This window comes from Sylvia atricapilla, chromosome 12, assembly GCF_009819655.1.
Source record: "Sylvia atricapilla isolate bSylAtr1 chromosome 12, bSylAtr1.pri, whole genome shotgun sequence".
NCBI classification, from domain to species: Eukaryota; Metazoa; Chordata; class Aves; order Passeriformes; family Sylviidae; genus Sylvia; species Sylvia atricapilla.
In genome coordinates, this window is record NC_089151.1 from 7,879,189 (window position 1) to 7,894,808 (window position 15,620).

Below are 15,620 nucleotides of genomic sequence, written 5' to 3' on the forward strand. Positions count from 1 at the left end.
CCATTTCCAGAGACCAGGTCCCAGTCTCTTACCCCTCTCACCACAGTGAGGCTAAGAGGCTGGCTGAAGGGTAAGGAACAATCTGTCCCTGTTTTAGAGAGCTATGCTCCAAGTGAATGGCCGATCAACCATATCTTCTCCCAAATCAAGTCATGCTTCAATCACACCTTGCTGCAAAAACTATCTGTTGAAACTAACAGTGATCAAAAGGACAGCATGATCCCAAATGAGCCCCTGGAGCACTGAACTTGCAAAAAACAGGAGAAAGTTAAAAAAGTTACAACACACCTATTCCACCTTACATTTAAAGAAGTCAATACTGTTGAAATCACTCTCCTCTCACCTCAAGATAAGCAATGAATGCACTTTTGAAGACATCAAATGTTACAGAAACTCACTGCTTAAGCCTTCTGGCCTTCTAATCTGATTCAAATCACTGCGGGATTGCACTGCTGCAGGAAAAAAACTCAGAATTAAGTGGCCCAGCTGTCTGCTGGGAACTGAACTAAACCAGTTTCTAAAACTAGCTCAGTAGCACTCACTTCCTCCTAAGCACTCCTCTGCAGACAATGCTTTTCAGTCCACCCTGCAAGTTAGAGCTATTTTTAAAAAGGTCAATTAAAACAGAATTATTGGCCAAATCACAAATATTTCAGTCTCAACTTGCAGTTACTCTGCCTGCTGACTGAAAACCCAGGGCCAAGCCAGTCAGCTTGGCTTCACAACCAAGCCATGAGTCACTGAATGAAAGAGGAAAAAAAACTTCCATCAAGGGAGGAGAGAGCATTTAGAGGTAAATTACAACATACTCAGGCTATCAGTGCAACAACTCTAAACACTGAATGTATACATCTTCCTCCCCTTCCCAATCAGTGTTCTACTGAATGCCCAAAAGTGGAAAGATTTATCCTGGAGAAGAAAGCTTTTCATACCACCCTTCAGGAGTAGCAGTTAATCCTGATATTCAACTACAAAGTTAATACTGGACTCAGCTCTGAGCTGTATCTCATGACTTGGCAAATGAACCAGCAGGAGTATCAGACACACCCTGCCATTTGCAACACTACAGAAAACAGCAAGCAGTAACATACACAAGAGCAGGACAGAGTACAAATACAAACAAGAAGAGAAACTCCAGTTCCCTTTCCAAAACTTATTTTGTAGCACCGTATCACTTTACTTACATGCTGTATTTCCTGCTGGCTGGCTCGGTAGTTTTTCTTGGTTAAATTGTCCACCAGGTAGCTGATTTGAGACAAGGCCAGCGAGAGCGAGTCAAGATTCATTGCTGGTTGGGGCGGAAGCAGGCGGCCGAGCCCGGCGCAAAATCACCATTATTCCCCTTTAGTCACCTCAGAGACAGGTCAAGTTTTTTTCCCCCAATGAGCCTGTATCTGTTTCTGTGTTACTTGCTTCAGCTCTTCTTTCTCAGTTGTCTTTGTCTGTTCTGAAACATGGCACCTGGAAAACAGTATTTAATTAGATTTAAGTTCTACAGCAATATCACATAACTATATTCACAAGGAAAATGAAGTGCTATTAAGTTTGTAAAAGATAACTTCAGTTGTTTTTACATTACCTGACCACTTTTGTTTCTGCATTCTGCAGTCTGAAAGAGCCAGCAAACAGCTCAGTCAGAAGAATGATTTTCAGCACCATCAGAAAGGAAACGAGATGAATAATGAATAGGATACCACACAGCAGCAATGAGAGGTCAGAATCATTCAAAGCAGTGATCATAGATTAATATCGAAAATGCACTTTTACCATCTCTGCTCTATTTTGCCTCAGTACATCCAGGCAGTATTGCCTCAACCCCGCACACCAAAACAAGCAATTGTGAATGAGCAACACACAAAGAACTGCAATAAACTAACCCTAACATTTGGCTTATACTGAAACAGCTTTCCAGTGAGCTACAACAGCAGAGCTTGCCAGCTTAATAAATTTCTATGACAACACAAAACTTGGCACTTGACATCTCATCTGTTAAATTACAGATTGCCAGTGTGACAAAACTGCATCCCAAAGCAAGTCCTGCATATCCAACAGCGTGGGGAGCCTCCAATGAAACCCCAAGCTGCTCTGAGAAGCAGCACTGTGCATTAACAGAGGTAGAATCAAGCTGGAGAGTCACTGCTTGGAAGCTCTACCTGATCAAAACACAAAGGTCACTGGGCTGCATGCCAAGAGTCTGAAGATCCCTTTCTCAGAACAAAAACTATTGCTTTGCTGTCTTGGCTCCATGGTGAAAACCACGAGCACACGATTTCTGCCTCATCATGGCAATGGATGGCTGGGGTGATGTGGAGCTGAGGGCAAACCAGTGCAGGGAGAAGTCCTGCTCAGCACATCAGGCCTGCTCCTGCCAGCACCCCACAGCAGCAGCACACGGGAAACTGAACAGACTGTGCTGAGTACAAACAGAACTCTTCTTCCCATCTCCCTTTATACAAAGGTTTTCACTTGCTTACACTTGGAGCCATACCTTATTTAACATCTGCCTACACTTCAAATCATCAGGAGCAACAAATCCTATCAAAGGCAATGAAGACCATTCTGCTCTTTGAAAAAGTTTATTATATTACACAAATATAAGGGTAAATTATTCGTAAGAAAAGTCAAATAAACTGACTTCCAGACTTTCCTTGTGCCACAGAAAACCCTGACTACTCAATGAAGGTATGCAAGATCCTTCTTACGCAATAAAACTTACATCTCACAAAGAACAAATTTTCAAGCAGTAATACTCAAAGCATTCCTCAACGACAAAGCAGTTGGTCTCAAAGAATTTCAGGGCACGTCTAAAACTGCAGTGAGAAGAATTACACAAAACTTCCACTTCTTTTTAGTACATCTGACAAGCTAGAATTCATTACCTTTATATATGAAGATTTAAAAGGCCACTGACTGTGGAACATCTAGAAGGCAGGACTGGCACAAAGTTTAAAAAGATTTCTCAGTAGCACAGTACCTGATTTATTTTTATTTTTAATAACCTTTAAATTCCTCTTTTGGAGTAACCCAGAAAATATTGAGTTTGGCAAATACAAGCCTTCCAAAACAATCTTACTGGCAGGGTTTAAAATGCATGACCAACATAAAGCTTCTGAAAAGCATTTGTTAAAAATCAAGCACACAGACCTTGGTACAGTACTTGCACTTACTAAAACCAGCAGTCAACAAGGGGAACTCAGTCCCATCAGAGCACCAATTACAGCAACCAGCCTGGAAAACTCACAGCCTCTTTGAACTGCCTATAGGACATAAAACTTCAACTTGACCAATATTTAAGGCAATAACAGAATTTCAGAATTTCAGGCCCCTAGGGAAAAAAAACACATTTCTCTGGGCATTCTTCCTCTTACCAATACAAACAGCACAGCAATCACACCTACTCCACCTAAAACCCAGGGGGTTTATTCTGAAATTCTCAAGCTGGGCTCAAGCCTCCCTGCTGCCACACAACACCCTGCAGAGCACAAACACTGACCATCCCACCTCCTATTAGCATCTCTGTTGTCTCCCAAAAAAGCAGGGAATGCTCTGATTGCAGGGAAGTAAAACAAGCTTTGCCACCTTCCAACTGCAAAATCTGGCACTGCCACTGGACAATCCAGGCTGGAGGCAAAATGGGATTCTTCCTTTCAAGGAAGCCTCTCAAGGAAGAGCCTGAGCAAACACGGAGACTCAAGGAAAGAACACAATAGCTGAGGAAACAGCTTCCTACTTATGTTCTAAACATATGGTTTGCACCATGTGTATCCCAACACAGAGCAAACCCTGACAGCTCCCATGGACACAACATTAACTCCAGAGGTTCAAACGATGCAACCTAACTCAGGAGAGTACAGAATAACCAAGGGAGCCTTGCCTGCAAAGCGGAACTGCACAGGTACCTCTTTGGTCATTCAGTGCAAGGTTAAAATTCAATTACTACAGCACTGATTAAGGAAGCTATGAATGCTATGTGAAGCAGACTTTATTTTTAGATCCATACATCCTTAGTGGGAATGAATATCCCTACACTGGCCTCAACAATTCAGGAAGCTTTCAGTCCATGGGACAAATCTGCCATGTTCAGACAAGTAAAGCCTCAGCTACAGGGAGTTTATTTAAAAAATTTGGATTTCCTGGCAAAATGAGCTACTTTCATTCACAGATCCTATGATACAGTAATGGATTAAGATACCCTGCACAGGACTCAGGAGCTCTTACAATATTACAATTTTATATTGTGCAACACAACCATTTTAAAGATAAAATGTATTTACCAAATTCTACAGCATTACACACCCTGAACACTTCCTAAGGAAAACAACAGCCCATCAGCAAAAAACATTTGCCATCTCTTTCAGTAGATCTTTTTTCAAGAGCAGAGTTCTGTTGGATCAAAACATGAATGCAATAAAATTTCAGGCAAGAATCCAAAAATCACAAAATGGAGAGGGCCAGTATGAAACCACCCATCAGGTGTGACCAAAAAGACACTCCCTACTAACCAGAAATCACTAGAGAGTAACTAAGCCTTGATGCTGAAGTTTACAAACCTGAAGTCTCCCACAAATTCGGAAACACTCTTACAAAGAAAGTAATTTCAAAATTACTTCAAGATAACTTTGTATCGTTTTTCAGAATGTTGCAGAAGTAAGTAACTATTCAACTGGATTTCAAGAGTTGGATGATATCAGGGCACATGTGCTGCATGTGGAGGATAAAACATAGTCAATCAGCAATGTGTTTGCAGATTAGGATCTAAACTCCTGTCACAAAACATGATATAAAACATGTTAAAGGGACCACTGCTAAGCCTGCCCTCCAGAACAGTCCTTTACCTTCTTTTTAAACCCATGAATAAATACAAAACATGGAAGAGCACCACACCTCTCAGAGGGCCAACACTGGGAGCAATCCGAGGCACAAATGTGGTTTTGAATCATACTATACTTTGTACTTCAGGAGGTCTACCACTTTGAAACCTACTGAGAAAAAAACCTCACACTTGAAGTCACATTAGCAGTAAAATAATCTCTCTTTGGCCAGCTCAAATTCAGGCGCTTACAAACAGAAACACACCTGAATATTCCATACACTGGAAAGCTGCACCCAATTCCCGTAAACCAGAAGTCACAAAGATGATTAGACACAGTAACTTTAGTTTACAGAGTGTGGCTGAACTAAGCACCTATGTTGTTCTATGCACTCAGGCCAGTGAAGTTGCAGTTTGGAATCTACCTCAAATACATGAGATATGCAACAAACATGACATGGCTGCTTCAGGCATTTCCACATCTCAATCTAGACTGTTAAAAAAAACAAACCAAGGAACTCTTACTTCCCAGTTCTCCTTCAGACAAATGCTGCAGAATAAAGTTTCTGCTAGAAGGAAGAAAAGGAGTGACTTGTTATCAAATGCTTCATGGTGTTTTACCATCCCAAACGTGTTTTAAAACAGCTAAATGCTACTTCAAAAGTCAAAGGAAAAGTGCAGAATTCATACATCAAGGATGTTTATGGAACAAAAGAGAAATCTGGCTAAAATAGTGATGGCCTCAACCATGATTCGCAGTGGTAACAATTCCCAACATGATTTAGTTATGTCCCATCATGGGGACATTACTGTCCTCTTTTGCTAAGTTATGTTCCCACTTAGTCAGCTGAATACCAAGAGGGGCCATTTCAGCATAACCCAAAAACCCAGGAACACTATATAGGATAAACAGGACAAGGTGTTTCTCCAAAGAAGAGACACAGGTAGGCAACAAACTGGCTGTGAGTTTGGTTTGGAGACACCAGGCCAAAAGCAGCAACAGTTAAGAGTGAACTCAAAAGGGCTGAAAGAATCAAAATAACAAACATGGAAACGACAGACCAGTCTACTACCAACTAAGCTTGTTTCCTGTTTGTAAGAGAGTCACCCCACCTAGACTCATACTGCCCATAATTTTAGCCAATGCTAAAGTAGTTACCTTAGAAACAGGAATCAGTTGGATACACTAAGAATGACTTGTGAGAGTCACACCTGTTTTGTTAACCTGCTTAAAAAGTTTCTGAGAGCAGTTGGCATGCTTCCGTGCAACAAGTGGGATTCAGAAACAATCTGAGTATATGATGTACCAACAGACTAGTGTTGTATTTTCAGTATTACCTTACTTCTGTCGAAAAAACAGTCCAAATTGCTTGTGGCTTGTTGAAATTAAACTCTGAGCACTCCCTGGCTTTCCTGTATAAGAAGTAAATGGTACTAATCCAAGTTAGAAAACCATTGTGAAGAAGCTGTTGTACCGATACAGCATCTGTCGAAACACCCAACTGTTGCTATTCCTAGTTCAGAATTATACAAGTCCATTTGTCTGGGCAACCTTTTCTTAACTGGAGGACAGCACTAAGAAGGATTTCTCTCCTGTGGTCTGCAAGAAAGTTATGTCATCGTATTATTTACTACATCTCACTTTTTCCGTATTTTCTACGGGCAAGTCACAACAACACCGATCTCCTACGGAGGCCGCCGAGCCCGACCGCAGCAGGCCCGGCCCGGAGTTCTCAAAGCTCCACCTGTCACCACTGGCGTTACACAAGCGAAGAGGGAGAAATGAGCACAGCCCCAGAGCTGGCGGTTTCCCCGCCACCTCGTGACGCTGCCGCCGCCACCTGCCCCCGCCACCGAACGGGGAACACCCGCGGCTCCTGCCCCGGACCTTGCGGAGATTCCTCTGTCGCTCAGGGGCGGCCGCAGGACCGAGGAGCGCGGGGGGAGAGGGCCGAGGGTTCCGCCGCCGCCTCTCGCACACCCCGGAGGGCGGCCCGGCTGGGAGAGTGCCTCAGCCGGCCCCGCTGCCCTCAGCTAAAGCTGGCCCGGCCCCGCTGCCTCCGGCCCCGTCCCCACCGCCACTCCCCCCGCCCCGAAGCCCGCAGTGCCCCCACAGCCACCCAGAGCCTCCCCCCGGGGCCGGGCGGGCGCCGCTCCCACCTCAGCGGTGTCGTGAGGGCCGGGCCGGGGCCGCTCGCGCGCTTCTCTCGCGCCGCCGCCGTTCCGAAACAAAATGGCGGATGGGGTCGCGCGCTCGCGCCGCGGCCTTTCCCCTCCCCCGTCCTCTCGCGGGGGGGGGACGCGGGGGGAGCGGAGGGGCGGAATGCGCGCGGAGGTGCCGCGCCCCCACGGAGGAGACTTCGCCCAATCAGAGCGCGGAGCCGCGTGCGGCTGGCCAATCAGCGCCGTGCGACCTCGGGGGAGGGCATCATGCTGCTCTCCGCGCGGAACCTGAGCCGCACGCCATTGGCCGGGAGGAGCCGAAATCCTTCCTACTCTCTCAGCCAATCAGAGCTCCTTAGCACTCTCGGTCTGCGCGTGCGCGTCGACAGCCAACCCGCGCTGCCGAGGCCGGCCAATGAGCGAGGGGTCTCGCGAGAGGGCGGGGCGGGAAGGGGAAGTGGCGGGCGGTGCCAAAGGGCGCGCGGAGTCATGGCGGGGGGGTACCCCTCTCCGAGTGGTGCGGCCCGCCCCGTTCCCCCTCGCCTCGCTGTTTCCTCCCCCCCCGACGGTGGTACAACCCCAAGAACGGTTTTCCCCCCCGCGCAGCGCCGTGGTACAGACCCATGAATTGGCGTTCTCTCCCCCGTGCTGCCTTGGTACGGCCCAGGCGATGTTCCCCCACAACATGGTGATGGTCGGTCCGTCAGAGTGCTCGGCCTGGGCCCCGCACGCTCGGGTTTTCCTTTCTAAGGAAATCCTCTCTCCATTTGCACCCACCCGGATGGCTGCACTCAGTCCCGAAGAGAAAACTCCCTTTCAATTCCTTCCCGCCCGTCTCAGCCACACCAGACTTGTGTGTCGACCGGGGGTCGACATTGAGGTGCCACACCAGGACCGGGGCCCACAGAGCCTCCCCTGGAATCCCCCGGCCCCGGGCGCGAAGATATCCCGGAGGATGAGGGCCTGAGGAAGGCGGTGGGACTTCCCAGCTCCACACCATCCGTCCCAAAGCTCGGAGAGCTGCGATGGCATTTCAGGATATTGCTTCATTCCTGTATCCAACCTGGGAGCATCTCCCACAGAAACCACCTCGTGGTGGCCTGACACACGCATCACAATGTCACTTTTATTGAGTACCCTCCACTTTCTGCATGTACAAAATACATGTTAAAAGGCCAGTGTTTGTAAACGGGAGCAGTAAGGCAAACAGAACAGCCACAGCACCTCCAGACCTGCCTTGCCCTTTGCCACAGAGAGCACCATGGGAGCCTAGTGTTTCCCAGGTGACATGAGACACTGTATCCTCCTTCACTTCGGCCAAGGGATTTCCTCATGCTTAGCCCACCTTCAGGAAAGCCAGGGCCACAAGACCCACCAGGTACCAAACCTTTTCATCGTCATGCAGGGGGGGCACTGGAAGGCATTTCAGCATAGGGAACTGCTGAGCATCTCTGCTGGGTTCCATGGGAGGTGGCTCTGTGCTCCCCACATCCAGGACAGCTGGACATCTTTATGCCAAAGGGTCCCCAAGCCCCAGCTCCTGCTCCCAGGCAAGAGCCTGGCAAAGGGGCCTGGGACATAGCTGATGCCATACAAGTGGGGCATCACTGGTGGAGCCTGGTTTTGTCAAAAGATGAGGGCACAGATGCTAGAAATCCCTTGGGAGAGGCAGGAGGGATCTGTGCATTCACAGCATCCCTCAAACATTCCTGCTGTGCTTGGGGCTTTTCTTCCTCCTCCATCTGGGTCTCCCTGTCCCAAGCAGCAATGGTGAGGTCTGCATTTACACACAGTGTTCGTAAGGACAGACCAAACGTTTTTGCGTGGGGAAGCGTCCATGTGCTGTCTCCCCTCCTGCAGCCACTAGTTGCAGTGGGACAGAGCCACACTGAGAAGTAAAGGAGCACAAGCCATGGTTCTCCTTCCCACCACAACAGCCTGTGCTGCTTCCAGAAGATGCAGGAGGTGCAGGGCCAGGTTTTACACAAATGTGGGCTGAACCCTCGTCACAGATGCATCAACTGCTATACCTGAATTCCTCCTTCCCCAAGGGTTTTAGAAGCCAAACAAGATAAAAGGAAACTCAAAGACAGAACAAGAAAAGTTTTAACGCCCTCAGCCAAATCTGCAGCTGGGGGAACTGCTCAGGGGAACAGAAAAAGCAGGAATTAAACTATCGTCCAGACAGGCAACAGAGGGACAGCCCAGAGCAACAGCAGCCATAGGGAGTGTAAATGACCAAGAAAACAATATAAAACAAATTAATACTGACTGCTTTATCCCAAAAGCATCCCTTAAAACCTGGCCTAGTCCCATTTCCTGGACACCTGGAAGAACGAGATTGTAAATCTGGAGAAGAGCTTTGCTCTGTTGTAGTGTCTTCAGTAGGTCAATCCAGTCACAGCAGCTTCTTTACTGAGTGAACAACCCCTGACAAGGAAAACATGGCACTGGCATGTCCCTACCCCAGGGTCATTCTGATGCTCAAAAGAAAAAACCCAAACAGGCTGAAGGCAACCCTTTGTAACATAAAGTGCAATCCCCCAGGCGGAGGGAGATGCGAGAGTAGGGGCAGGAGACTGGCAGGAAACCAGAGGTCAAACCAAACATTGACACAGGACTATGGGGGTGTCTCCCTGTCTGATAAACATGATTACTATTTCCTTTTATGTAGAACACTGCTTCTCTCTCCAAAGTTGGGAGAAGGCGTTTTAGCTGTGGAGAGGAGCTCCACCAGCACAAGGGTACACAGATGAGAGCAGCATGGCTTTGCAAACCCCAACCATGACCCCTTAGTGATGCCTAAGGGAGTGATGTCTACTCCAAGGGGCAGAAGGAGCTTGCCCTGGATGGCAGGTCCCCTCTTAGTGTTGCTCTGGCTTCACCAGGGAGCCAGGGCTGAGAGAAGCCTGACTGCCTGGTGCCTTAAGACAATGAGATACAAACCACCACAGGGCTTGTTCAGCCAAGCCCCAGGTCACAACGTCTCTCTTGGATCTTCCCAACACACCAACATGTTTTCTTTCCACTTCCCTTTGGTCCTAGGGGAAATCTCGATCCCCTCAGCAGCAGCAGTGCAGTCCAGCCTGGAGGAGTCAGGCTGTAAGATCCACAAAGATGGCATTGGCAGTGGTCTGTCCAAAGATGAAGGCTCCAAGGGTGACCATGAACACCCCATAGCTGACCTGGGCCCACCAGCTGTGGATGCAGGAGGACAGGGCATATTTAGAGGAGTCCTTCACCCCAGTATCCACAGGGAAATGGGGGAGAGGGGAGGCACATTTCAGTTACCTGATTGCCCGGGTTTCCTGGATCTCGGAGAGCTTGGCATGAATCAGGCAAAGCCCTGAAAGGCAGGGGAGGCAAAGAACCAGATGGCATTAGAACCAGATGAGGACTGTCCACTGGGACATTCCATAAAACAGGGAGCTCCACTCCCTCTTATAGAGCAGCAAGTCCAGCAAAAACAGTTGGGCTGTTGACTGCCCTCACACCATATTTTTGCCCTCCTCTAAAAATCTCCTGATCTCTGTGTTTCCATCCTGCTCCTCCCTCTTCAAGACACAAGACCATGAGACCTTTGTCAGTCCCTGAGCACCCCAGGATGCCCTACCTGGGAAGACAAAGATGAAGCAGGCAGCCAAGCCCCCAATGACAGAGATAACTTTGCCAATATCAGGGATGAAAAGAGCCAAAAGGAGTGTCAGGAGGAACCAGCTGATGGTCTGAAGCAGGCGTCTCCTCCGCTCCCGAACCACGTCCTCCTCCACTGTTATCCCAGTATAGCGGAGCCAGAGGCCCTCCAGGACAGCCCTGTGGGCACAGAGCCAGGATAGAGGGGTTTCCTCGTGCTGCTCCTCCTTCCCACACCAGCCCCATCTCTCCCGGTGCTCACCGGCCACAGAAGTGCAGGATGGGGTAGGACGTCAGCACACAGAGGATGATGAAAGCCCGGGCGAGGGCTACAGGGATGTCATTGGAGGGGTAGGACATCAAGACATCCTGCTCCACGCCAGCTCCAAAGGTTAGGAAGCCACAGATTCCTGCCAGGAAGGGACCAGTCAGCAGGGGACAGGGACAAGTCTCCTGAACATCTGTTTGAAGGACCAGACTTGGATGGATATGGCACAGGGCACAGTTCGATGGACTCTCCTCCCTTTTCCCTCTGACCCTTGCTGACCAGGGGGTCCCTGCCCTCCTGAAGTCACAGCCACTCCAAGGACTGTGCCACACTCACACAGTGTCCCCTCACTCACCAGTGCCTGTGTAGACAAAGAGAGCAATGACCATGGCTGCTGTCACCACTGCCCCCCAGGTCTTCACCTCTGGCTGCTTCATGCTGTTAAAGACGGGCACGCTGCTCACATGGCACTGCCAGGACACAGAGACAGGGCTTTAGCCAGTCACCAAGACGATCACACAGGCAGGATTTTAGTCTGCCACCCAAGCAACCACAGGATGGAAAAGGAGTGCCAAGCTCCCCTTGGAGCCTTACCTGGAACCCAAAGCAGATGGTGGGCATGGCATTGAAGACAGCTGTCCAGGTGGAGGGGCTGGCAAGAGAGAAACACCTGTCAGTCAGACCAGAATCCCCTGTGACCCCCATTCAGTGCCCCAGGGGAGGATGAGCTGGGAGTGCCTGGTATGGCTGCAGAGGGAAGAGGTGCCAGTGGATGGAGACAGCTCACAGACTCAAGAGGTAATGCCTCCAGCTCTGGTTAGAGATGCTCCACTCCATCCTGGGCCAGTGGCCAAGGATGGCCCTGTGTCCCAAGGCAGACAGGTTTTGGGAATTTGCCGTTACTGCATCCCCCCACCCAGGATGACGCTATTGCATGGAATGAGCTTTTCCTGGGACCTGGTACTCCCTGAAGACCAGTGCCTTTCACTGAGACAGAAACAGCCAAACCTGAGCATACAAAAGTGAAACCATCAGTAAAGAATACAGATCTAATTGGGCGGTGCAAAAAACTGGTCTAACCTTTGCTCTGCCATAAAATAAGTTTCCTGCACTGGATCCAGAAATATACACTGTGAGGAAGGGAATAAGCCACAGTGGTTGTGCTGGCCAAAGAAATAACCAAAAGCATCCAAATATAGACACAGCCCTTGTTGCTGGGTGAGCACAAGCAATCCAGGGCCTGCATATGTCAGAGATAAAAGCCAGTCAGTGCTGATCAAAACCTGTGATGGAGCCATGGGGAAGGACCATTTAAGAAAAAGGACCTTTAAGAAGTCCTTTTCCTCCTCTTCACCACCTGCTTCTCTGAAACATGCAGAGGTGCAGCCACTTGGGAGCTTCTGGCAGCAACATGCAGAGCCCCCGGGACCAGGGATGGGACTGATGAAAGATTCATCCCCAGCCTTTGCAGCCCTTGCTCTCACAGCCCTGCCTGGCTCTGCAGTGCTGTGATGGCACCAACAGCATCGTGTCTCTTGCTCTCACCTGGTGGGGATCTCCACAGGTACCAGCTCCTTGTCAGGCCAGATGTACTTGATGATAATGACTGCTGTGACATACCATGTGCCAATCACACTGAGGGAGCTGTGAGAGGGGATAGGAGGCTGTGAGTGCTCTGCCTCCCTACTTCATAGAGGATCTCTCCACCCCCATCTTCTGCCCTGCACAGCCCAGGCTACCCCCCTCCTGCCTATCAGATCCATTTTTGCTCTCCTTTCCCATGGGAATATGGCAGGAAATGTCACCCACTGTCCCCCAAACAGATTCCAACACAATTCCGTTGCATTTGGGGGTTTTTCCATGCTTCTGTAAGTGGCATGCCTGACTTGGGTTTTGGGCTGGAGAAGGATGGGAGTGTTGAAGCAGTGATACTCCTTGGTGCCCCTGGTCCAGCTCCAGCAGCCAGGTCACACCAAGATTCTTGGTGGAGCAGGGCTGGCCTGCAGACCAACTGGCCTAGGAACACTTACTGGCTCTCCTTTCTGCTGGATTCCCAACTCCAAAGATAGGAGACAATATAGTCGAAAGCAGCATTCCCTGCTTCCTCCAGCATGCAGAAGGGAGGGACACAAGCCCTGAAGTACAACACTGTGGCTGCACGGTGCTCAGCTGCTCCTCTGCTTCCCAGATGGAGAAACTGAGGCATGGGAAGGCAGATGGTGAGTAGGCAGATATGGCACGAGAACTACCAGTCCCTGTCCTCTCCAACTGTGCTTAGGTGGGTGCTGACTGGCCCACCCCAACTCCCAGCCCCAGAGGGCTCTTCCCACCCACCTGGCATATTTCTGGAAGCCAATCTCTTTGGGGATGGAGAGGGGCAGGATGAGGAGGAAGGCGGTGATGCTGATGGTGAACTTGCGGTCTGTGTACCAGCGGCTGCCCCCAACTTCCTCAGGCTCCTTCACCAGAGCAGCAATGACTGTGGGGACAACTGAGATGGTCAGGTGGCCATTCCAGCTGAAGGGATAACAACTGGTTATTATTATTTGCTCCGTGGGATGCACTTACTCTTGTCCTGCTGGTCTCCAATGATGATGAGGAAGGCGATGCAGGTGCCAAAGGTGTAGACAGCGATGGCCACCTCGCACAGCACGCCAGGCACCTTCCCACAGACAGCCCACACAACCTCCTGGTAGGTGCGCTCATTGCTGGCCTGTGAGCAGTATGCCAGGATGACCAAGCCTCCGATGATGAAGATCAGCATGCACTGGGATGGGAGAGAGACAGGGAGGGAACACTGAGCCAACAACATGGCAAAGTCCCCTGAGCCCCCCCAGACAGCCACCCCTGAATACACTGAGCATCTCTGCGGCACCTCACTCAAAAGAGCTTCTTCCTAGGAGTCTGGTCCTCCCCAAGCCCTTTCTGGAGCACCACATGTCCCTCCCATGCACCCTCCTAGAGTGGGACAGGGGACTGTCCCTTCCCCAGTCTCTCACCATCTGCAGGGTGATGCCTGCAGCCACGCCGCCAGCCATGCTGAAGGCAGCAGGAAAGTTGAGCAGCCCAGCCCCGAGGGCAGCGTTGACCACAATGAAGACAGCTCCCAGAGCCGACGTGGTCCCCAGACTGTTTCCTTGGCTCTCTGAATTTTTGGGCACCGTCTCCACACTAGGACTCTGCAGGAGCCTGGCCCGTTCACCAGCATCGTCACTCCACTCCCAATCCTTGTAGTCACTGTTGATGCTCCCAGTGCCCTGAGCCATTGTCCCTCCTCAGGTGGCACACGCCACCATCCACGTCCCACTAGTGGTCCTGCCCCAGGCTCAGCCAGGCACCTCGAGGAGGGTCCTCAGCCAGCGCTGGCTCCATCAGGCAGGAAGGGCAGCAAACAGACAGGCTGAAACGCAGCAACACATGAGTCAGGCACTTCCCTACTCCTACAAGGGGATGAAGAATGACACTGTTAAGTGTTAGTTAAATTACATTAACAAGGGACAACCCGGGCATCAGGTGGGGGCACAGGGGAAGTGAGTTCCCCGGGTCTTAGCTTGGGGAGGTCACAGTCAGAGCACACAAGACACCAGCAGAGATATAGCAGAACTCACCTCTTGTCCCTCAAGTCAAGGGAGAGGACACAACTGCTGTCGGATGGGGAACTGTACCCTGGCTCTGGGGCTGATGAGCTGCAGCCTCACAGCAGGACTCGTCTTTGTGTGGGCATGAGACCCAGTGTCAGGCTCACTTCCTGATTTCCAAACCTGATTTCTGCAAGCTCTGCAAGAGCAGCTGTGCACGTGCTCCTGAGTAAAGGGCAAGGCTGAGCTCAACAGGAATGACCTGTGTGCAGCAGAAATACCGTGTCAACAGGAAAAGCAGGACTGGCCCCTTCCAGTGCACCCCTAGGGTGACAACCAGCAGATGACACCTCAGAAGCTTTTGGACTTGAAGATCTGGTGTTTCCAACATCACAGCCCTTGGGGGTTGGAAAGTCCAAATCTCATCCCAGTTCCTCCAAGCTGGAGGAGATCGACCCTCACAACCTGGCAGGATTTTGCAGAAATCTACATGACCACGAGAAATCTCTTTTCAAGGAAATCTGGTTTTTATTTCTAGAGAACATCTAAAGACTCTTTCTGCCCAGCTCACCCCTTGCTGCTGGGCTATTTAAACTCTGTGCTTGTGCTATGAATGCTCTGTAAAGATTCCTGAGGAAGGGGAGGAAAGGGCCGCCCTGTGCCCCGTGGGTAGGAGCGTGGAGGGACATGCCGGTGGGTCCGCGTGGGCTGAAGTTCCCACCCGGCCGAGGATGCTGCAGGGGGTCGATGCTTCTCCCACGGCCTGGGGGAGGATGCTGAAGGGTGTCCTTGTCCTCCAGGCAAAGCCGCCATACTCTGGCAACCAGAAATCCCTGGAGCAGGCGCCTCACCGAGGGTGACTCGACAGCCCCGCGGCCCCGCTCGGGCCCCGGCGGCGCCCCCCGCCCGGAGGAGCGAGGCCCGGAGCCGGTGACGGTCAGCCCGCGGCCGCAGGGGATGCACAGACTCCTGCCCCAGCCGGTCGCTGGGCTCCCCGCGTGTGTCCCCCCGGTCCGTCCGTATCCCGTCCCCACTCACCAGGCGGGGAACGCTCTCTGCTCCGTTCTCCTCGGCCCCGGCCCCGGCCGAGCTCGGCGGCGGCGGCGGCGCGGCGGCGGCCCCGCCCTGCCCGCTGCACGCCGGGGGTTGTAGTCCAGCCCCGGAGGTG

General features: G+C 50.8%; 2 protein-coding genes across 14 annotated transcripts in view; both read right to left on the reverse strand.

Moving 5' to 3' along the window:
- Nucleotides 1-7,684, reverse strand: part of CNOT1 (CCR4-NOT transcription complex subunit 1) — a 54,764-nt gene extending 47,080 nt beyond the window's left edge. For 9 of the 10 annotated variants that reach the window (XM_066327722.1, XM_066327723.1, XM_066327717.1 and 6 more), the window contains exons 1-2: nucleotides 6,971-7,120; nucleotides 1,185-1,461 (exon numbers count right to left, since the gene is read on the reverse strand). In XM_066327722.1, the coding sequence (XP_066183819.1) occupies nucleotides 1,185-1,286 (102 nt within the window). In that variant the 5' untranslated portion in view covers nucleotides 1,287-1,461; nucleotides 6,971-7,120. Of the gene's footprint in view, nucleotides 1-1,184; nucleotides 1,462-6,970; nucleotides 7,121-7,594 lie in introns of those variants that run through there. The other variant, XM_066327714.1, reaches the window with a different exon arrangement.
- Nucleotides 7,685-9,951: 2,267 nt separating this feature from the next.
- Nucleotides 9,952-15,601, reverse strand: SLC38A7 (solute carrier family 38 member 7). 4 transcript variants are annotated; one of them, XM_066327728.1, is made up of 12 exons: nucleotides 15,491-15,601; nucleotides 14,483-14,714; nucleotides 13,874-14,274; nucleotides 13,443-13,641; nucleotides 13,209-13,353; nucleotides 12,420-12,518; nucleotides 11,469-11,526; nucleotides 11,230-11,344; nucleotides 10,869-11,016; nucleotides 10,587-10,786; nucleotides 10,265-10,319; nucleotides 9,952-10,171 (listed from the first exon to the last, which is right to left on the reverse strand). In XM_066327728.1, the coding sequence occupies exons 3-12, from the start codon at nucleotides 14,138-14,140 to the stop codon at nucleotides 10,069-10,071; spliced, it is 1,389 nt and encodes a 462-aa protein (XP_066183825.1). In that variant the 5' UTR covers nucleotides 14,141-14,274; nucleotides 14,483-14,714; nucleotides 15,491-15,601; the 3' UTR covers nucleotides 9,952-10,068. The 4 variants fall into 4 exon arrangements, with proteins under 4 accessions (XP_066183825.1, XP_066183827.1, XP_066183824.1 ...); XM_066327730.1 differs by lacking the exon at nucleotides 14,483-14,714; XM_066327727.1 differs by lacking the exon at nucleotides 14,483-14,714 and having other exon boundaries at nucleotides 13,874-14,314.
- Nucleotides 15,602-15,620: the final 19 nt, after the last annotated feature.